Source organism: Amborella trichopoda, chromosome 9 (genome assembly GCF_054954075.1).
Source record: "Amborella trichopoda isolate Santa Cruz 75 chromosome 9, AtrichopodaSantaCruz75HAP2 v2.0, whole genome shotgun sequence".
Classification (NCBI taxonomy): Eukaryota; Viridiplantae; Streptophyta; class Magnoliopsida; order Amborellales; family Amborellaceae; genus Amborella; species Amborella trichopoda.
Genome location: NC_142344.1, coordinates 28205381 through 28229911, shown reverse-complemented (window position 1 = coordinate 28229911; position 24531 = coordinate 28205381). Strand labels below are relative to the sequence as shown.

At 36.3% G+C, this 24531-nt stretch overlaps 1 protein-coding gene across 16 annotated transcripts in view; it reads left to right on the top strand.

Annotated features, from left to right (window-relative positions):
* LOC18430406 (ATP binding microtubule motor family protein) overlaps positions 1–24232 on the top strand; it is a 50125-nt gene extending 25893 nt beyond the window's left edge. For 12 of the 16 annotated variants that reach the window (XR_016041705.1, XR_016041704.1, XR_016041701.1 and 9 more), the window contains 2 exons: positions 22478–22571; positions 23671–24232. Coding sequence is in view for 9 of the 16 variants with exons in the window: in XM_020664991.2 (XP_020520650.1) it covers positions 22478–22571; positions 23671–23831 (255 nt within the window). In the remaining 7 variants the exon portion in view is untranslated. Of the gene's footprint in view, positions 1–22477; positions 22572–23656 lie in introns of all 16 variants that reach the window. The other 4 variants (XR_016041703.1, XR_016041700.1, XR_016041699.1 and 1 more) reach the window with 3 other exon arrangements.
* Positions 24233–24531: the final 299 nt, after the last annotated feature.

The following is a 24531-nucleotide window of genomic DNA, read 5'->3' as shown; positions in this document are numbered from 1 at the left end:
CAACATATCTGCCCAACATGTTTCTTGTACCTTTCGCCATGCCTTTGAGGGTCATCTGTTCTGACTTAAGTTTGAGAGAAATGGGTCTATACGACCATGACCTGCAATACTAGCACTCCTAGATAAGCTAGAAACAATTTTTTCAACGCCTGATTCTTCTTGATACATATTGCCAACAACCCCTCCATACATATTTGAGCTGGGCCTGCCATACATGCTTGAGCTAGACGCGCCATGCATGTTTGAGCTAGGCCCACCATGCATGCCCATCTCACAACCACAAGGCATTCTAAACCCGCGTTCCCTTTGGCATGTTTCCTGTAAACTCATTTTTGTGGCCATCTCCAAATCATTATTATATTGCTCTTCTGGATCATTCTCGCTTGATGGCGTATATAAACTAGCTATCTCCTCATCCATCCTCTGCTTTACAATTTTTTTACGTTTGGTAGCCTTGAGAAATGCCGCCATCTGCTTTCTTACATTATTGGGGACACTATTGCACGTAGAAACATCTCCCTTATCCCCTGCTAAGTGTTGCTTGAACCTACGTACCCCACTACTTATCACTCTTGGCAGTAATTACAAATAATTGTCTTTTTTGTTGGGATCAAGTCTGACCCCATGTTGCCATGCAGGGTCTTCCGCAGATCTTGCCGTGGTTCAACTGTTTTAATATGTAAATGGTTAAAAATTAACTTGACAGTTTAACATGAAAAATAATCACCATCTATAGTGATAATATGTAGGGGTAGTTCATGAAGTTATAATTGTTGTTAATGCAAAATATTTCTATTGATAAAAATATTTTAGTTCCTACTGGGAAAAATAATTTATTTATGCAACATTATAGATAAAAATAGCCTATATCAGCCACTACATATGGAACAAAAAATTTACATTGATATAGTATCAATAAAAAATATATTTACAATGGTCTAGTAATTCACAATGCCAATACATATGGACTTGTCACAAATCTTCATCTCGACAATCATGAATTAGTTCCTACTGAGAAAAAAAAAAATTTATGCAACACTAAAGATAAAAAAGTCTTATTAAGTCAAACCTAGAATCAAGAAAAAAATTACAATAACATAGTCATTCGTAATGCCACTACACGTATATTTGACACAAAAAACATTTACAATGATATAGTCATTCACAATGCTATAAATAAAATTTACAATGATATAGTGGGCACAATCCCAACTCAGTTGAAATGATCACAAATAGTCGTACATCTCAATTACAAATATGCAAGATAATATAATAAAAAATGCAAGCTCCAAACATGGCTACAACTCAATTATCAAGAACATACATTTTTTGTATTAGAAATTTAATAATAAAATTGAAAAATGCAGGATAATATAATTATCATACATGCCACGATTTTTTTACAATGATATTCACTTTAATTCCTCATGATGATACAATTTAACAACATGCATTTTTTACATTAAAAATTTAAAAATACATTTTTAATGCAAACTGCATGAAAAATATAATACAGTTTAACAACACGTATTTGTTAATGTATTTTTTTGTATTAACAACAAATTAAAAAATACAGTTTTGCATTAAAAATATAATAACATGTATTTTTTTGCATAATTAATATATCAACATGCAATTTTTTGAACTAAAAATTTAACAATAAAAATTAAAAATATTGTTTAATTCCTCATGATAATAAAAAACTTGTCACAATTTTTCGAAAAATCATGATTTTTCAAAAAAATTGATCATGAATTAAAAAAAAAAAAAAAACGCAGTTCTTCACAGACCCAATTAACATCAGTCATTCCAACTTAAAAATCAGCCTCAAATTGAATAAATTACATCAAATTGAATACATGTTTTGATAAACAGCACTATAAAGAATCAAACCCCTATAATATTAACACATTATTATCAAAATATTAAATAAAATCGATTGAATAAATCAGATCAAATTGAATAAATCAGATCAAATTGAATAAATTGAATAAATTGAATAAATTGAATAAATTGAATAATATCAAGCTCAAATTGAATAAATCAGATCAAATTGAATACATGTGATGATAAACAACACTATAATGAATCAAAACCTTATAAATTTAACACATTATTTATAAAATATTGAGTAAAATTTATAGAATGGCGGAAAAAAAACAAAAAACCCCAGTCCATTTTTTCTTCATAGACATCAGTTTTTTTTTTTTTAAAATCAAGCTCAAATTGAATAAATAAAATCAAATTGAATACATGTGATAATAAAAAACACTATAACGAATCAAAACCCTATAAATTTAACACATTATTTGTAAAATATTGAGTAAAATTTATAAAATGGCAGAAAAAAAAAAAAAAAAGCCGCAGTCCATGTTTTCTTCACTGATATTGGTCTTTTTTTCTCAAAAATCAAGCTCAAATTGAATAAATAAAATCAAATTGAATACATGTGGTGATAAAAAACACTATAACGAATCAAAACCCTATAAATTTAACACATTATTTGCAAAATATTGAGTGAAATTGATAGAATGGCTGAAAAAAAAAAAAAAAACGCAGTCCAATTTTTCTTCATAGACATCTGTCTTTTGTTCTAAAAAATCAAACTCAAATTGAATAATGTGATGATAAACAACACTATAACGAATCAAAAGTCTATAAATTTAACATATTATTTGTAAAATATTGAGTGAATTTTATAGAATGGTGGAAAAAAAAAAAAAAACGTAGTTCTTACCTGTTTTTTGTGCACCCGTGGCTTCAAATTCAAATTTGATATGCATTCGTCCAAAATACTCATAAATTATGAACAAAAACTTCTGAACGATACTCTTATGATCAATAACCCTCAGATTTTACAAAAAATGATCCCCTTTTTTGCTTGAAATCAAAGAAATGGCGGAACCCTAAAACGTTTTTAGAGTTCTTCACAGATCCAATTTTTTTTGATCAAAATCAATGATTTTTACTACCTTTTATTGACCGAAATGACTGAAAAATTTAAAATAAAGCCTGCAAGATTCGATTATAAAGCTGAAAAAGATGAAAAATGATAAGAAAATGACAAAAAACCATGAAAATTGTGAAGAACACTGTGCAGCCCTTGTTCTTGGACAAGTCTCAACAGTGACTCGGTGATTCACTATTGGGAATCGCCCAGTTCTCTCTAGACACGGGCGATTCCCGGTATTGTAGTGGAACCGGCACGGGGTCTGCCGATTCTCGAGTCGAACCGGGCGAGTCTGGTTCATCTCGTTGAGTTTTCAAACCCTGGTTTTGGGGGTGTTCGATCCGGGGCACCGATCCGTTTTTTATACCACTGCTTCATACAATCATACTCATACTGTAGGTCTTCAATAAGACTAAATGACCAGTACAAAATGATGCAATACAAAAGAAAAGAAAGAGGAGATATTCAATTCTTTCTATCATTGACTACAAATTTCAATCATCATCTTCATTCTTTAGAATCTTCATCCCTGGCCCCTCAATCTAACTCAAGGCCTTCATCATTGAAATTATCATCCTCTTCAACATATTAATCCTTATTAGTTTCTTTTGAAGCTGTCTCCTCCTCCTCCTCTATCTTTCTCCTCCTCTGTAAAGTATCAATAATAGTTGTTGATTTTGTGGCCCTCCTAATGTCATAAGTTGGATCTGAAGTCTCTTTAACCGTATCTTAGGTTAGACCCTCCCCAGGGGAGACCTCGTCAGTCCCAACATCTCCAAACTACCACTCACTGACATTCTCCACATCCTTAGAGGCGATAATATTCTTCTCAAGCTGTTGAACTTCTCATTATACCTTTAATTATATCTAATAAATACTAAACTAGTGAGCCTCCTTGGCTCAAGCCTATTCCTTCTCTTTTTATGCACCTATATAAGAAAAAAACATACATGACTACTACATGAACCATTTAGAATATTAAATTTAGATTTAGAGAACTAAAAATTTAAAAGTCTATTTAAGACCATGTATTCTAGGGAATTTGTAAGAAATATACCTTAATTTTTCGCTTATTAGAAAAAACCCCATACTTTTCTAAACCTCGTCCATATTCTTTTTTTTTTTTTGACTTTTTGCCTTCTTTTGACCATAATAGCCTTCACGGTAGTCATATGGCCATGAAGGCATCACGATATTTAAAATACCGTGATGATCATGAGAGTTATCACGGTACTTAAAAGAGCGTGATGACCACAAGGTGTAGTATTTTAACTACCGTGATGGTCTCAATGTTTTGAGGAGGTATTTTATCACGACATTTTAACTACTGTGATGGTCTCAAGCCATCATTAGAGGTGCATTTTATCACGGTATTTTTGAGGAGGTATTTTATCATTGGAGGTGCATTTTGCATAGGTGGGGGTGCATAAATAGGTGGTGTTGCCTGAACAGGAGGCGGTTTTTGCATTTATGGGGGGCTGTAAATAGATGGCTGGCTTTGCAGTGGTGGGGTTCTGTGAATAGGTTGCGGTGTGTGAATGATAGGCGGCTTTTGGGTTAACTGTGGAAGTGGGGCATAACTAGGTGGCTGAACCAAAGGTGGCTTTTGCTCTGGTGCAGGGCTATAAGCAAGCAATGATACCTATATAGGAAGTGGTTTTTGCATAGGTGGGGGTGCAAAAGTAGGAGATGGTGCCTTAATTCCAGGTGGGTTTTGAATTGGTGGAAGACTATAACTTGGTGGCTCCAATGGAGGTGGTTCTTGCATCAATGGAGGAGGGTGAAAAGGGGCTTGAAATGGAGGGACTCTTTGCTCTATAGGAATACCATGAAAATACTGTGATAAAAGACCTCCTCAAAAATGCCGTGATAAAATGCACCTTCGATGATGGCTTGAGACCATCACAGGAGTTAAAATTCCGTGATAATATACCTCCTCAAAACATTGAGACCATCACGATAGTTAAAATACTACACCTTGTGGTCATCACGGTATTTTAAGTACTATGATATCTCTCATGATCATCACGGTATTTTAAGTACTGTGATGCCTTCACGGTCATACGACTATAGTGAAAGACTATTTTGGTAAAAAAAAAGTGAAAAGTGAAAAAAAGGGTATGGACGAGGTTTGAAAAAGTATGAGTTTTTTTCTAATAAGCCAAAAATTAAGGTTTTGAGCACCACTCCTATGTTTTATAATAGAATAATAATGTAACTAGTAAACAAGAAAACAACTAAAAATACCATCCCAAACAACCCCCAATTTCGGTCACAACCGTAATAGCTATTAGTTAACTCGAGAACCGAATAGCTATCCTAGGTTTGGAGTAGTACTCCCATGTTAACTCCACCGTTGGGTTGCAAATTGGATGCAATCCTTGAAATTAATTTAACTCTATCATAAATCATTTCTATATCTATTAGAATATTTAAACTATATATTTGAATTTAGAAATTTAAAAATTAGAAATTATGAAAGTTAAAAACTTTGTAAGGTTTAAGTAACTTGAAACTTGAAAGAAAATTTTCAAATGAAATATATAAGCTAGATTGGTTTTGGTTCTTTGCCTCATCACCATTTCCTTCCCAAATAACTCCAATGCACACTTAAACAAGATCAATTCCTCAATAGATATCATATGTTGGATATTTGACTCAAGGACAAGTCTCTCAAGGCACTCATCAAATCCATCCATAATTGTCTCTCTACTCTCAATTTCATGGGCAGCATAAAACAATTTGGGTCCAAATAGTACCCGCTGCATGTAATGGTCTATGAAGTTGCCTATCCCATTTTCCATCTTTAATCTCCCAAATTTGGCCATACTTGCCCCATCATTACCCAAATCATTTGTTTTCTTTTTCTTATCTCTATCTAAAGCATCATATATAGAGCCTATAGAGGGCTTGTCATTATCCACAAAGAGCAAGACCTTGACTTAGGGTACAAATACTCTTAATGTGTACCTTACCTACGCTAAAATATCTTAGAGAGAATATTATCACATGCCCTCTTTCCTTTGGGATCTTTAGACCATTTGCATTTGCTCCAGCCCTTTGGAGTGAACATAGATATCAATGCGGTCTTCTTGTTATATATGCATGTAGATGCAAATAAGCAGTAGTAAATATGGTGACCCCGGGCCTCACTAGATCCCTCTTTTTTGTGAACTTGCGCATCATGTTAAGAGAAATGATATGGCTGCATATGAAATTGTGACATCCTTATGTGAAAGGTGTGGTTATGTGGAATTCAAAATATTAAATTCAAAATTTTTTCTTTTACTTTTATTTCAAATATCTGAATTCCACTTACATTAGCCACAATATGTTGCTGAAAAATTAAAACAATGCCCTTGATACCACCTAGGATCTTTATTTTTACTGTCAAGAGAAATAGAAATTATGCAGAAACTTTAAACTAACTTTTATTACAATTTTTAATACAATATAAGTTCCTAGAAATTTACAGAAAATAGAAAATAAAATTGAAAACAAATAAGAACTAATGGAAAGACTTACTGGAAGATGCTTGAAGTTACCCACCCGATTTCCTGACCAATGGTTCACTTTTCCTCCTTAAGGTGTTATTGGAAATTCTAAGATATGGAAGCTTTGTAGGATATCCTTCTTCCTCTAGGGTTGTAGAGAGCTTAAAAATAAACTATGGTTTATACAAACCCTTTGTGAACAAAATATGACTGATCTTGGGAGTTGATCTCTCTCTAAGGTAAGCTTCTCTCTTCTTCCTTAAAATACAACAAACCCTTTGTCTACGGTTTCTCCAAGAAAAGACCACGTCTATTTTTCTTCTAAGACAAAAATATAGAGGAGAGAGAGAGAGGTGGCATGCCTCTCTTTGGTTAAGAGAGAGAGACCCGAGAGAGAAGGTGGAGAGAGAGTGGCGTGATGGAGAGAGAGAAAGATTCCCCCAATTTGGTGCGTGAGAGAGAGAGATCCCCCAATTTGGTGTGTGAGGGAGAGAGAGGATATTTGGGAGAGAGAGAAAAGATCGTGTGGTAAATCTCAAATAGGTTCAATCTTGGTCTTTAAATAGAAGGTAATTTAGAAGAAAACTTATCTTCTAGTTTGACTACGATTTGCTTTAACTAATTCTAGCTAAACCTTTTTAGGATAAATAGGAAATCTGTTGGATGAGAGATTAATCAAGGCCATCCATTAATTTCCAGCTAACCCTTTTTAGGATAAATAGGAAATCTGTGGGAGCCATCCATCCCAAAAATCAGCCATCATGATTTTGGTTGGAAAGATTAGAAAACTTATCCTCACTTTCCAATCCACTCCTATTTAGAATATAATCCAATCAAATTTAAAATTTATCTAGATTTCTCATTTAAGTTTGAAATCAAACGTAAATATTATTTTGATAAATATTATCTAGATTTCTCACAATATTGGGAACCAAATCTAATTTAAAGTCAATTGGATTTTCCATAATATTTAAATTGAACATCAAATCAGTGAGGCGTGCCCCCTTTCTCCTCGTAAAGTGGCGTGGCCTCCTTTTTCATTTTAATTTTTTTTTAGTAAAAAAAGGGTGCCGCTATTTTCCTTAAAAATTGTTGTGGCCACTATTTCTCTTAAATAGTGGCGTGCCCCCTTTCTTTAATGACAAATTTAAACTTTTAAAATATGACGTGCTCCTTTTGCCACAAAAAGTGGCTTGCCACTTTTGCTTTACATGTGGGGCTGGATCCTTGGTCCCACATGTGTTATTTGAAGTTATGAAATTTTCAGAAATACCCTTTTATGAAAATTTACAGCAGAAATAATATTTTAAAATTCTAAAAAAATATTTTAAAAACAAAAAAAAATTTATAATACCAAAATACAATATACTAGGAATGGACTGGTACCATTGGGTCAAAATAAGCAACAATAAGGGTACTCCACTCGCTCCAGAAACCATGATCAACAACTGTTCTTTTATGCAATCCAACAAAGTCCTATGACCCACAGTCTCTTTCCAGGGGTTCATGATTGGTTTGTCAAAGTTGGATAATAAACAGTGGGACTGTGATCCTGGTATGTGGATTTCAGTTCCCCCCTTTAAGAGCAAGTCTAGTGCTTGTTACTACAGTGCAAAGGGAGTTCTCTCAATGCACATGTACACATGTCCTTCTAGAAAGGGCTGCTTCCCATACGGTTGTCATGTGTACATGCCGTGCGAAAGTTTGTTGAAGATTTGACCTTGCTCTCACAGGCCTCAACAGCACACATGAGACCACAAAGTTCTCCTAGCCTACAAACATGATCCCTGGGCTTCTCTTTGACCTCAACAAGAGATGACCCCACTACAAACCCTTCTTGATAGTGCTACATTCTCAGGGCCAAGGGTTTTGGATATGACCAGGGCCATAAACCGTCCAACCCATGGTTAGTCAACACACACATTCCCATTAAAGTTCATATTTCACTATACATATCATTTTTACAAGATCTCTAGGCCTATAAAGGCTACAAAACGCTACATTACGAATTGTCCCTTTTACACTTGGAATCTTACCAATAACCTCAGCATGAGGTTTATGCAATGTGCCATGCAAGTTTACCAATACATATGAGGTCTCTTATGGGGAAGCAGTTGCGCATCAACTAAATTGGGGCAACATTATCTGTGACAACTTGGATTACATGCTCTTCTCGAACCTCCTCAATGCCCTTATCAATCAAAGAGAAAATGTAATGTGCATCATGAACATCTTCAGAAGCATCAATAGATCTTAACAATACTGTAACTAAAGGACAGTTCACCACCAGGTTCATGACACTCCTCATGTTATATGAATATGTCATAGTGGGCTCTCCAAGCTAAACCACCCATCCTTATGGGGCTTGAGGTACTCCTTAGTGTATTCTAACTCTTTCTTTAATAGTGGCTCTTAAAGTTCATATGCGGTTGGGCCTTTCAACCCTAGCTTAAATTTATGAATTGCTTTTAACATTGTATAAAAGCTGCTTAGGTGAGCAATATTAAATGTAATACCATCCTGATAAAACCACCATTAATGAATTGATTTACTCAATGTTCGTCTTCATTCTTTAATATGTTTTCAATTCCCTTTGCCTTCCCCTTTCTCAATTGTGGCCTCTCAGTTCGGTGGAAAAAAAAAGCACAAATGGACCCCTTCTTAGAGGTTCTTTTAGACCAAAACCCCATGTAGAACTTTGAGAGAATGCCATCTGGCCACCTCATCATCCCCTTCATCATCATCCTCATTATCATCACAAAAACATTTACCCCTGCGTCCAAATTTCCTTTGTCCATCTCCTTTGTTACTTTTTATTTTTTTGATGTATAAATATTCAAGAATCGCTTTCTTCACGAGCTTAGGAATTTCTTTACATGGGTCAACGTCCCCCCTAATAATGGCAAGATATTTTTTGAACCTATTCTCCCAACATTTGAAGCATCACCACAAAAGTTGCACGCTATTTTGTTTTTATCTTTTTGTCCAAGTTAACACAATATTTTCATCCTGGATCCCCACTCTTGGTAGACCTCGAAGGAGACATTTTGAATCTTGGAAAGAAATCTCCAATATAAGATTGTTTAACAACCTTTTTGCTCAATTTGTAATCTTCAATGTTTTGGATGTCTAACAAGTTCAAAATCACCCCAAAAGTCTTTTAATAGCCTAACTTTGACTGTAAAAATCAGTGTTGTCAAATTCGCTCGATTTTAGGCCTAGACCAAAGCGAAGTGAAGCCTGGTGCTGCTGCTATGGTCAGATTCGGGCCGCTTTGGGCCAATTCGGGCAAATAAATATTTATATATAAGTAGTTTTTTTATTTTTCTGCAATTTTTATTATAATTTTTTCATTATATATATATATATATATATCTAATTTTTTATATTAAATAAAAAAAGTCTGAAGTCTTCTCTTGAATATGAGATTGGCAATGACAAAAAAATTAACCCTTAAACAAAATTCTGCACAAGTATGACAAAAACAATGCACGATTCTTACACAAACACCAATACAAATACTTAGAAGGAAATCACCATTATCATAAAAATCATGTTATATGTCTTTGAAGTCAAATAGAGCATAAATGGACCATTGGAAGCCTTAACATCATAAGTCAGAAGTTGCCTAAGATTAGCTCAAGGGACTAGCAGACCCCATGCTGGATTTCCACCATTGATAGCAACAAGGTATGAGGCCCATCGATCTCCCACATTTGGGAAACTAAAGAAGCTTTGAATTCTCACCAAAAAGGATGAAATGGGGCCTGATATGAAGCAAGAAAGGCTGCTATAAATCAGTGAGAAAAATGCTCCAAAGGCACTCCAAAATGGTCTAGACAATGTGCTTTGCACTAAACAATGCACCACCAAAATGTGGCCTTAAGCATGAGTGCCTATGAATGATCAAATGGTCATGATTGGTGGCTTTTTTGGGTTTCTAATGGTGCTGATTGCAGTCCAAGATAGGTTCGTTGGAGACCTAGAAGAAGCTAAGGGCATTGGTCCAGTGGTGTAGGAGTAATGTGTTGTGCGGTTATGGAGCACAAGGTGCAAAGCTATGGCGCTTTCTCTACACAAGGAGAGAATGAAAGCTAGTTATACATTCTCATAAAATTTTGGCAGCATAACACTATCTCAAAACTTGATAGAAAATGAATTTTCTCATGGCCTCTATTTATAGATGGAGAGCAGTCTCATAAGGGCCTACAAGCTTCTTCTTAAGATGGACAATTGTGGGCCATTGATCTAGGAAATCTAACAGCAGCTTCATCTAAGCCATCCATCCACTGATGAGCTATCATAAGATTGGGATATAACTCCTTATCCCCTAGGTTTCCATGACCTAATTTCCTTTGATTTCAGACCATACACTATACTAGTTTAATTATGCAATGAGTCCATGAAAATCAAAAAGGTAGAAAGAGAAATGAGGGGCCTGCTACATAGGGAGGCCTTTTCTCTCTCTCTCTCTCCCCCTTTCTCTGTTCACATGAGAGGAGAGAGAAAGGATTCCATGTTATTTTCCTTTTTACCTTTAACCACCTCACATATGTGGGAAATCAAAATGGAGCATGTAAGTAACTTTACGCATAAGATGGGCCTTTAACCAAAGCCTAAGATGTCCTTTCACCTAAGAAACAAATGACCAAGAAGTTGCCCCTCAAATCCCATCATATATAACTAAAATGCATATTACTATATTGGTCCGCAACAAGTGCAAGCATGGCCAAGAAGGCCTAAGGCTTTGCTAGGCAATCACGTCAACCCCATGTGGATCCACTTAGGGGCCATGTGTAGGCCCCAAAGGTCTATGTAAAATTCATTGGCCATTTGGACTCGACATGTGCCATGTTTTCCACATGCTTGGCTCTTTTGTGTCACCCTTGAATTTGTCACTTATGGCTGGTTTTTCTCTCTAAAAATTTCTCAATTTTTTAAAAAAGTATTAAAAATCATTTTTCTTTAGAGTTAACAAAATTTAATAGTTTTGGGCTCCTAGAAAAATCATCAAAGGGAATTAGGCACCTTGGGTTTGGAATCACTGAATTATGGCACTGCACTTGGATCACCTCGATACCCACTACCGTTTTCTCATATCAACCTAACGGGACCTATGACCCACCACAATACCATAATCTTTTACCCAAGGTCATGATTTCGATTACGTAATCCTGATTCAGCGATTCTTACAAGGAGTTTTTACGGAATTCATTTCCATAAATTAGGAATCTCGAATTCCAATACTTATAAAATATTTCTAATATTTATAGATTCTTGATTCTGCAATTGGTGAATCTCAATTTTATATTTCTTGAATCTGGATTCCACATATAATGATACTCTCTCCATCAAATTAGAAACATAAACATAGGGCCATGAACTAGAAAATAAACAATTCAGAACCTATGAGAAACATCAAACTAGAAACTCGATTCTAAAGCTATTAAAATCCCAATTCCATATATGAAAGAATCTCGATTCCATATGGGTAGATTCCAAATAGGTTAGAAACTCGATTCCAAAGAGGAAAGAATCTGAATTCCATATTTCTAAGGATCTCGATTTCATTTGGGTCGAATCCTGATTCCTATAATGTAGAAGTCTCGTTTCCCACAATTCCCCTTGCATAACTGTCGATCCTGAAAATAAGAATCTTTTAGCTAGATGCTATTCTGTGATTCTAATTCGTAAAACGATTCGGAATCTCAGACGTTTCCAACAATTATGTGACCAACAGTCTTTGACAGAGGCTCATGATTGGCCCATCAAAGTCAACTAATAGACAATGTGATTCTAGGACTTAGTGGACTACAAGTGCACCTTGAAGGACAAGTATGTTATTTACTTATAAATTAGGGTGCAGGGATTCCTTTTTATGTACGTGTGCACATCCTTCACCGAGTAGGAAGGTGGCTTCTCATATAATGCAACTGTCATATGCACATGCCACAGAGGAGGACATGTCAAGGATTTGACCCTTGTCCTCGTAGGCGGCCTCTTCTGCCCAGGAACCCATTTTCCTGGCTGACTAAGGGATTGCCCTTAAACCTTTACCACAACAATCGGGCCTTAGCCAAACCCTGTGGTCAAGAGTTTTTCGTGATTTAGAGATCTCCCTCCCAGGCCCTAGACTGCCTTGGCCCGGTGAGCCACAATGATTATTATCCCCTTTTAGGGATCGAGCTCCCATTGGAGCCAAAATCAATAAAGCATATGAGTTACACGGTCACAAGGCCTTGAAAGGCCACATAATCCCAACAACTCCCACATAGGCTTTTGAGGCCTTAAGATATATATATTGTGTCTTATTGCATCACTCAATACCTATAAACCATATCCACACTCTCTTAAGCATGACAAATCCCTAGGCCTATCCCATGCACATACTTTGAAAATATATTAGCCACAAAGCTCCTTTGTAAGGGGATTTGCATGCATTGCCTCATAAGGAATGTCTGCTAGATCAACCTTGCCATCCACGATCTCATTGCATATATGGTAAAACTTTTCCTTAATGCGCTTGTATTGGATATGGAATCTTGGTGCCTTTGCCATATAGATTGCCGCTTGGAATTACACATAATGGGGGTCAAATCTCAATCGGTTTAGGAACTTCTTAATCAATACATTTTTGTAAGAGGCCATGTAACAAGCGACATACGCGAGCTTTCGTGGTCGATTTTAGCCTTTGTGGTTCGTTTCTTCAAGCACCAAGAAAGAATCCCACCATCCATGATAAATAGGTGAGCCAACGTGGACTTAAGTTCATCCTGGGGCATTCACACTTGTTAGGGCACAATAAATCGCCCCTTTTAAATATCTTAAGATTCGCTTGACTGCTTTCCAGTGCTCCATTCCTAGGTTACTTTGGAATTGCCATATTTAAGCTTTTGGCAATAGCTAAGTCCGGTGTTCAACTCAACGTTGTGTACATGAGAGAACTCATGGCACTATGATATGATGTTCTCTCCATTTCTCTCTTTTCACTTCCGGTCCTAGGGCACATGTCAAAGCTTAATTTTGTTATCTTTTCAATTGGCTTACCCGTCCATCCAAGAAAACTTCTTCAATATCTTTTTGCAATACGTGGCTTGAGATAGTTGAATAGTGGGGGCTGACCTAACCTTAATAAGTTTCACCCTCACTAGGATCATTGAATTATTGACAATTAGAATGTCATTCACAGAGGATATAGGAACACAATGTCACTCCCACTGACCTTTAGGTACACACAATGGTCCACCTCATTGGATTATAATCCGTGGCTTTGCAAGGTCTCATAAAATTTGATTTACCATTGTTGTGAGGCTTGCTTTAGGTGATAGAGGGATTTGTTCAGTTTTTTCACAATGATTTTTTGTTTTAGTGGGTGTCTCTAGACCCCCTTGTTACATAATTTAAGAGAGTCTCCCCTTGATTAGAGTTGTATGAAATTCTTAATATTTGCTAACCTGTACCGTTTGGGAGGTTTTAAGGAGAATAAGAGTCAAAACAAAATATTAAGCAACGCCTGGAGGCACGAGATTGTCTTACTTTTTTTGAAGTGTTAAACGCCCCCAACTCTGCAAGGTTTCGGAAAGTAATTGGTATCCGTGGATACACTCCCATTATACAACCAGGTCAATATACAACTTGTTGGGTTACTGAGTTGCACTCTCAGTAACTCATCCAAAACCACAGCTCCATGTATGAACTTATTTTCCAATCAGCATAACATCAATAGACTTCGATTGGAAATAGCTAAACCCAATCACAACATAGAGAAAACAATAAATTTAAGAAAATTCTTCTAGTAAAATGTGTGGTGAATAGGAAGTTAGCTCAGATTCATCTTCGGAAACGAGTGTACTTGGATGATAATCGTTTTATTAGCTGCAAACTAGCGAAGCTTGTAAGATGTCTCTTTTCTCGTAGAGAGAGGTTGCTCACATTTAGAGAGAGAGAGAGAGCTATTTAAATCAATCACACCATATTTCACACTAGAACTTACTTCCCAAACGGAGGAATGATGGAATATATATATGGCATGAAGATCATCGTTACATGCAAACCATAACTTCATGTGAAAATAACACATCATAGGAGATGTGTCAAGGTATTTCACATATGCATGAGAAGGTAACACATTGTAGAGATGCGTCAAGGTGCCCTCATATAATAAATGAAGTGAGACATGTGGCTGCGACATTTCAACCTATGTTTAAGAAATTATTAATGGTTTACCTTTCCACATAAAAAATGTAGGTAGAAAAGATGGGATAAAAAGAAAGTGGTCCTTATGGACCAAAATAATCGTATGGTCTATTGAAGGTGGTGACATAACTAAATAGGTTCCAGGGTCTCATGATCATAGGAAATGCACACTAAGGTCCATAATTAACAAAAAAGGTTGTTTTGAAACACATTTAAATAAACTAAAGCTAATAATCCTCTCTTGTGTCAAAACAATTAGACTCTATAAAGCAAATCAGAAAAGAAAATACATAAGTGAAGGTGTCCTTCATACTTGAACCTTTACGTAGTGTTATGCAAAACACTTATCAGGATAGTGAGTTGACGAACATTGTACTATGTCCATTATAGATAGGCCTCCCACATATTGCACATTTTGTTTCAAAAGTGTGGCTTTCTTTAAAGGCTTATGCATTTTATAGGCCCTGTGCTAGTCCTAGTTTCCATGAGTGCTCTAGAGAATGCCCAATTCTCATAGGAAGCGGCCTCCACTTCCATACTCATATAAGTGAATTCATGGAGGATGTTCATCAGTACAACACACCAACCTAGGTTTCACATCATCTAGGCAAATAGACTCGTTAAGAGTAAAGCTCAACCTCTCCATTCATTGCAATAAATTGTACAAACAGTCAGGGATGGGGCAAATTTTTTACAAATTTTCATTCAATAATATTGTGATCCATGCATACATTAGACATCACATGAATGGCTTGTTTTTCCCTTTGAACCTTGGATTTAGTCTCCTTGTCCTTAGGTAGGGTTCCCATCAACTTGTGGTATGTTACATATGGGCTTCAATCCCATCCCTCTAGCCATCTTCCTGACTTGGTCCGTTGCAAGGCCTTTGTTTAGTGGATCTGCCAAGGCCTGGTTAGAATGTACATGGAGTGTTGAAACCGCACCATCTTCGAGCAGCAGTCTCAATTGACCATACCTCTTGGGGTACATTGGTGCTTCACCGTCACAATAAATTGAAACTACAAGCATTGGCCCTTGAGCAATTGGCGTGTCTACCAATACATTTCTTATTTACTCAGCCTCTTTATTGAAAGGTTGACTATGTGACCGGGCAAGTCAATTCCGATTATAATTTTTCTATCTTTTCTTTTGTATTGCCACCTGAATCACTCACAAGTGTCCAAGTGCAATAAATGAAACAAATAAAAAACAGGACTCAGGTTACAAAATTACATTCACAGCATAGATCTGAAAATTACATAAAAGATGCAATTAAATCAAAAGAGCATAAACTAGAAAATTACAGTATACCTTACCTCCACCAATGGTGCATGAGATCTAGGCTCAAGTACTTGTCACACAACTTGGGAAACCAAGGCAAAACCAGCAGAGAGCATGACATGGGATAACATAGACCATATCTCAACGCATGAGCACAAGGCTAAAACTAGAAGGCTAAGGTGTTGTGACTTGGGTGTGCCACTCCTTAGGGTTTCTTATGCTTCCTAAACCCTAATTTAGAGAGTGAGAGAGATAGAAAGATTAGAGGGGGGCGCCACTCTCTAGGCTCAGAGAGAGAAAGAGATTGAGTTATCAAGTGTCTTGAGAATGAGCCTCCATAGCTAGTTTATATAGAATAAAGGCTAGGGTTTTCAAAGTTCGGGTTTTTCCATCTTTGTGAGACTTAATCTTGACCTTTGATCTTGGAGATCTGTGGGATGAAGAGATCTCATCCATTCATTCCTTAGCTCAGCCATCATGATTAAATGAATGAGGTGGAACAATTATTCCTTAGTTTCCATAATTCGATTCCCATCACAATATAATGTAGAGAAAGTACTAAATCAATATCAATTAATTCTTACACTTTCCCTGTTTGAAATCAATTAAAGTCTTTAGACCACAGTTTCTTAAAATTCTCAAGTTAACATGTGGCTTAGTTAAAATAAACTAATTTAGGAAAGAATAAGAGGAAGTGGGACACCCCACCCCATGGTTGGCCATGTGGCCCACTCCCCACTAATTGGTGGGTCCAATAAAATCCAATGGGCCGCCCATATATTAAAATTAATTTTCAGATAACCAAAAAAAATTATAGTGTTATTAAATAATTTATTTTGTTTCTGATTAAAATATATCTAGAAATTGATTTTTCTCTATCTAGAAATCATATTTCAATAAATAAAATACCTAGAGAGGTCCAAAAATTTATTGTTAATTATCTAAAAACAATTAAATCATATTAAAACATATTCAAAGAGATTTGATGAGAATATGATCCATAGGGTTATGATTACAACAAATATACTGAGGACTCCATCATTTCTAGAGACCGTATCTCACTGTACCCTTAAATTGACTCAATAGTTCTCATGACCCACAATCCTTCGGAGGGGTTCATGATTGGGCTGTCAAAAAGCAGCCAATAAGTGAAGGAGACACGATATTAGTCCATGGATTACAGGTCCCTCCCTGATGACAAGTGCGGGCTCATTTCAGCATTATGTTTTGTGGGTCCTTCCAACACAGTCTAATGTTATAGGGAGTTATCTCTTCCGCACATGTACCCATCATACACCCTTATCGAAAAGGGCCGCTTTCCAGACGACTATCTAGTGTACATGCCGTGTGATGGTAATGATGAGGATTTAGGCCTTTGTACTCTCCGGCCATCCATCACACATAGGGGTCTCATCGAGTCCCCTAACCAAATTGTCTTAGGCTTAACTCCGACCTCATCAAGGGATAATCTCACATTGAAACCCTCATTGGTTGTGCCTACACAATGCCCTGGACTACGGGTTTAGACATCACTTATGGGCCATATCCAGTCCAAGCTCAGATGAGTCGTGGCACTAACAGTGTCTCATAGTCCAAAGTGGACTACACTCCCACTGGAGCCAACATTTTACTATAATGTTTTTAGTACATGCTCTCATAAGGCCTTTAAATGGCTACAAAATGCCAACATTTATTAGTGTTCTTAGAACCCCAAGCAACAACACCCCCAACAGAAATGAATATCCATATGCTAGCAGACATAGATTCATCTGAATCTGTAATCTAGTTTGCCTCAATGTACTCTTCCAATAGAGCCGGCTCACCCACATCGTGTAAGCCACAGTCTATAGTTCTATCAAGATATCTCAGAACCCTATAGACCGCATTTCAATGCTCTTGACTTAGGTTACTAGTCTATCTACTCAGTTTACTTGGCTATATCAGGTCTAGTACATGACACTGAATAAATTATACATCTAATGACTCTAGCATAATGCAATTGGGAAACAAGACCATCGCGCTTCTTTTTGAGTTTGATGTGAGCATCAAAAGGAGTTGAAACTGGTTTGCTATCAAAGTGATCAAATCTTTTGAGGGAGCAATCTGGACTATTCCAATACCATCCTTTTTTAAGGGAGCAATCTGGACCATTGTCAGCTTGTTGTAGGAGCAAGATAATGCCATCTCCTTTTGTTTGTAGTTTGTATCCTACCCAAGGGTGGTACCACCTTATTGGAGTATGTTGGAACAATACAATGATTGTTGATAGGCATGGGGTTCTGTATGTGTCTTAGTTTGAACTCTTAACACAGTTGCTTTGGCATCTTATTGCTATCCAGAATTTTTCAAATGTTTCCTTTTAGATTAGGGTAGAAGATGATAAAAGTTCTTGATGATCTTGGTAGATTGCACTTATGATTCTTGCAATCTAGTCTCCATAGGGCTATGTAGGTTTATTTTTTTTTGATAAGGAATCTGAAGTGGTGGCCCTTTGCATATTTTAGGTGTTGCATTAAACTAGACTTCTTGATATGAGTTTCTATTAGTTTCAATATTGTTTGATTTGTTCCAAAGTGTTCCCCCTGCAGAATCTAGTGTTTCTTCTGTGAACCATATCATTTATTTCCAAACATTGCAATGTTGATTTACTGAATATATGAGCATGTTTGATCAATTATGTGCACACTTTTGAGAAGTTTGTAATTCGGAATCCATTGTTGGTTTGAAGAGTTGACCAAACAATTTGGAGAAGTTAGGTGCATCACTTGCTCAAACATGAAATCATGGAGACAAAATATTTGGGCATAACTAGAAACTAATAGGTTTCAATTGACTGTAGTTGGTAGTCATTATGTGAATTTTTCAGAATGCAAAGTTAGTTATCTGGAAATAGGAGGATGAAGTCCTGTTGTGTTGTTCTCCAGAGCTTTGAAAATAAATTTCTAAAGGGATCCATGTTTATTGTAAGAGAAGATGCAATAGATCTTTATAAGTTCATGTGTTTGCTGCATAGATCAAAAAGGAAATGCACAGTTTTTCTTATAAAAAAAAAGAAAGCGTTCTGAAGCTTGGTTTATAAAAACCTCGAATGCGACGAAGATCAAATTCCATAATAAGAGTTGTTGGTGAACCCTATCCCTTCAGGTGATCCAATTTTTTGTAGTTTGGCCATGCAAGAGAATTAGTTTTTGATGCATGAGAGTTTTAGAGTGGCGTTGTCTTAAAGTATTTGGTCATGTCAAATGTCAATTGTCAAGACAAAAGTAAAATTATGGTTGAAATCAATAACAAAATCATTGGAAATACATATATTTATAGTAAAAAAAATTTAGAGGAAAATATGAAGATAAGAGATTGAAAACGAAGCTGTCATCATGAAGCTATTGAAGGTCAATACCTCCTGTTTTAACGGATGATAAATTGTACGAATCAGATTTAAACGGGGATATTGTAGTCAAGATTGAAAAATTCGGCCGCTTGGGCGTGCCCTAGGTGGGTGTTGCGGATGTGCTCCTAGGCCTTAGCCTTAAGGCGGGGCCTTGGCGGTACCCTAGGCAGATGTCCTCCTAGGAGCCTGTCTAGGCACCAAAGAGGCGGGCACCTAGGTAGAGCCTGGATGCAACTTGGCAAGGGCAGAAAAAACGCCCTCGGCCCAAGGAGAAAAAGTACTCTTCCCACCTAGAAAGGGGGGAATTGGGGTCATTCTAGCCCCTCCAAACCCTATGTGCCTAGTGCCACCCCCCTTTTTTTAAAAAAGTATGCGTCTTAAAAAATAAAAGAATAGTTAAGGACTATAAAAATAGTTAAGGCCATTCTTCTCTTGCTCATGGGCACATGTGCTCTCTCTCTCTCTCTCTCACATACACACACACATGTGGATCCATATGCTTTCTCTATATATAAGAGGAAGAAAATGGAGATGATAACCTCCAAGTGTTTGATTCAAGGGCCCCCTCCCATAGACTCATATTATCTCCCTCTCCTTCCCAGAAGTCAAAGTTGAACATGTCCAAGTGTTCGATAGGAGACCTCACTTTCAAATATGAGCCCATATACTCTCTCTCACAATGTTATAAAATGCAGGATGCAGTCCCAATGCGATAACGGGGGATGACGATCGGCTCTATACGGTCCAAATGTGGGTGCATCATTCCAATGCAGTCAATAAATATAAAAGAATTCAAAAAAATATCAACAAATAGGTTAAGGTATGGAAAAATATATGGAGGTAATTTATGTGATAGTAGGTATTTAATTTCTTCATTAACTCCAGTATTATCAGCAGTTGGAGATTCTGAATCCCCCGATAGAAGATATTTGAAATAGAAAGTAAAAACAAGAAGCTTGAAACTAACTTTATAAAAGACATTAGAACTTAGAAAAAATCAAATTATCATAATTCATAAACATCTGAAAACACATCACATTAGAACTTAGAAGACGTCTTATCGGGCCTTGAAACCCTCGGTACGTTGACGAATCTTTGCTCAAACTTCTTCAAAACATTGCCCAAGCTAATCCCAATAAAAAACCCAACCAACACCTAGAACAAATTGATAATTTTTTGGCTATGAGCTATGCGGTGCATATGCGCTATGCGATCGCATATTGCGGTGGGATGCGACGTATATGTGGGTGTATCCCACCAAAGCGCATAAGTGTTTGTATGCGATGCACTTTGGGGCACCTAGCGCATTATGCAGCTGCATTTTAAAACAATGCTCTCTCACACTCCATTTATAAGATAAGAAAAAAGAAGATGACCTTTACCTGTTTGATGTAAGGCCTTGCACAGTTGCATATGCCTCCACCCTCCACCTTCCCTGGGGGAGTCCCCCTAGGCTGCTACCTCTGCCTTTTTGAACATTGATTCTAATTGGTTTCGGAAAGCAAGAAACTTTTTTTGTAACAGGAGCCCTAGTTAGTTTGCACTTGGTTCTAATATTCCCACAAGGGTCTCTCGAATATTTCCACATACATTGAGGCTAGAGGTGATGAGACATGATCCTAGCATTGGTATATCAGGGAGTTCTAGTGTTTCCATTTTTTATTCTTGTATTGTACTATAATAGAAATATGAATTATTGTTTCATAAATTGGAGATAGCGACTTTGATGAGGTGTTTCTGTAGTTAGTCAAGCAAGGTTATTGTGTTTTGCTTTTACCACAATATGAGGTACTATGGTTGAATTACTACTGCTCAATGGTCTAACAAATCTAGCCATTTATTAACTGTTTATTACAAGTAATGTTTAGTCTCTGTTACATATTAGATAATAAATTTTGTTTGACATTAAAAGCTATTGATATAAGATGCATGTCTAATTTGGATTCAAAGAATCTGACTCACCTACCTATATGTTGCCAACTCTAGTACGACAAGTCTGAACATTACACACATCAAAAAAGCTACCGCTAGATTGTCACCCAAAATGATTGTAATTTCAGTTATATTCCTAATCATAAGATCTTTGGACAATTGAGACTTAGAGTGTATGTTACTGTTTGAATTTTGATCCTCTTTTAGGGGAGTGCTTTAGTGTTGGCACTTCAATAATATCATGAAACCGTTCGTTTAAAAAACCAAGTTTGTTGCATTTGTATGACCACTTTCATCTCAACAATAAAAAATGATTGTTCACCTTAGAAAAAGTCAAATGACTCCCCCTCAAACGTTAAATCTGGGCCATCCATTTGTAGATATTGAGGTCTTGGCCATTAAGTAAAATTTTATTCCTTAAAGTTCATCTAATGACGATGGCCATCTATAAAAATTTTAATAAACAAAAAAGTTCCTTTTAAGGCTTATTAGATCTAATTGCCCCATCAAATGGATGGGTTATGTTCATTAAGGGAAAAAAACAGTTTTTTTGCTATCAAATTTTATTTTTTGAAATTGTATATTAGAATGCAAAGTGCGTGTTTAAAAATTGATGTCAAACAAATACTCCTAACATGATTTTGAAGGTGTCTTTCATTGTATTTCTGTAAACCATTGCATGGAATCAACCCTCACGTATATATACTCTGTGATTTTTTATTAACCATGTGGGTAAATCATATACATGTATGCCTGATGGTGTGGGCACAGTGTCTTGTGAAAGGACATGCTTGTCTTACAATTAGGACACGCATGTTTTATAAAACGGAGAAACTGTGTTGCGTGCCTAATCTGTGGACCTATGTATCCATAGAGCAGATAAGTTGCATTTGTGAATCCAAAGTAGATATGTCTTATCTGCAAATCCAAATAATGAAAATTCTGAATATTCATGTGAACAAGGATTTCCTGTGTGTCTTGTATGTGGAAACATGTCTAGTGGGTTGGCATGTTGAAAAAGCATACAATACATGTGTTATTGTTACATAGCTTAAAAGTGACTGGTTGATTACCTGTCCATGATACATATATGAACAAACTGTGTAACTGATTTATTTATTGCGCATTGTCCTTGGACTTTTCACTTGTGGAATTTTGGTCCTGCATTTTCATGTAGGACTGCTAATCTGTGATTATTGTTTTTTTCCCTTTGTTTTCTGATGCCCATGGTTGCAGTTGACAATGGAGAACATAGCTCTCAAGAGCAAAGTGTATACCACTACTTATTTGAAGGCAAATGCTATCGGTTCATCAAATTTGCATTGCTCAGGTATTGATTGGTGCCACTGATTTTGAGGTCATAGTAATTGCAGAGAGATTCAAATAATGATTTAGAAATACAATCTGATATTACAGAAGGGTGATCAAGGCACAAAAGTAGCCCGGTTTTCTAAAAAAGAATCAAAATCCCCTACAAACAATCTCTCTCTCTCTTGAGTAGAATGATATTGCTTCTTTTGGTAGGGGTGTCAACTGTCAACTAGGTGAGCTGTGTCCAACATGGACATATTCAAATTTGGCTTGCATGGGTGGACTAGCTTGAGCTTGAACCTTCAAGCCTGAGCTTCGATTGGCTTGACTCATTTTACTTAAAAAACTCATGAATGAACCCCATCAAGCTGTAAAAATGCTGAATTGCAACTCTATCAAGAAGTCAAGCACAAAAAAAGTATTAAATTAAATTTGAGTAGAGGCTAATAAAATAGACGTAGATGGATAATTCGCTTTATGTATAATATATCCTAGACAAGCTTCGGAGCTTTTCTAAACTTGAGAGGTGAATTGTTTAATAAATGAGCTAGTGAGCTATGCTTCGCCTATCTTATAGAATGAAGAGTATTGCTTATGCTTGGTTCATCATGAGCCAAGCCGAAGCCCCCTGTGAGCTGGTTGGCTTGTTGACATCCCTGATGTTTTGGTCTTTTCTGGAGTTCTAATGTCTCAGTGTATGCCCTTCCTGTAAAAGGAAAAGTGTTATATGCGTTGGGGGATGCATTCCTACATTTACTTCCACCTGAGGCATAAACCATTCATCCAAAGATGGATGTAAATGATGTTGCTCAAAAAAAAAGAAAGAGAGTTAACAATCAATGTTTAAATAAATTCCTTCAAAAATATTATTTAAGTTCTTAAAATTTAATATTTTTAACCATGACTGATTTCCATGTTAGGAATTCAATGTTCCTTAAAAATTAGGGTCAAAATCTATATCGAGAGTAGATTACTAATGGGGGCCGCATTTCTGAGTCCGAGGACTCATAGAAATTGTCTTCAAACATCTAAATTACTAAGATAAGTTTTGTTTTTTTTTCCTTTTTCCTCTTTTCTCTTGCGAATCTTAAATTTGAGTGTTAGATTCACTTTTGCAGATTCTAATATGGAGAGGGGAAACAAATTCAGTGTTTCTATATTGAGGATTGGAGGACTTGTTTCTAATGGGATATATATTTGGCGCATGGTGGTGTGGAAGTTGATTGCATTATGGCGGCGATGCATTGCTCCCACTAGATTTTGGCTCCTCTTTGCGTGATGAAAAGGGCATCAATGTCATCTCCTGGATTTGATGTAAATAAATAAATATCATTTTCAGGGCTGACGATCGTTGTAGGTTCTTCTGCTCAATTGTTATGTAGGACCATAGTCTGTTAGTTGATGGTTCTCATGTAGCCTTGCTTTCCTTATTTTCTTTTGAAATTGGCTTTTCTTTTCTATTTTTCCTTGAAGGTCTCCTTTGTGTTTAGCAAGTTCAGCCCATAGTTATTAATATCGGATGGTCAGACTATTGACTGGTTTGGTTTGGTCCAAAGCAAAAAACTCATTTGGTAAAAAGTTGGACAAAATCAATGACTGATTTTGGGCGGTTGGCCCAGTCGGTTCTAGCTTGTTCGATGAGCTAAACGAAGTTGGTAGAATTATGTTATTTAAATATTCTAACTACTTTTATTTTTCTTTTCTCTAAAATTCAGTCCAAGTGGCGGTTGACTTGTTTTGACTGGACTAAAACCGTTACTAGCTCAATAGGCGGTCCAATCCGTATTATTGGTTTAGCCTTTTGAACTTCTTTTTTTTTTTTTTACAAAAAAGAAAATTGGTAGTTTGAGTGTCTATGGTATTTTTTTTTGACATGTTAAAAGTTTTTAGTAATGATGGTCAGGGAGTTACATTTTACGGATCAAAGAGAGAAACATCAGAAGCAATAAGGCAAGTAGAGACACCCCCTTTTCGCTAAC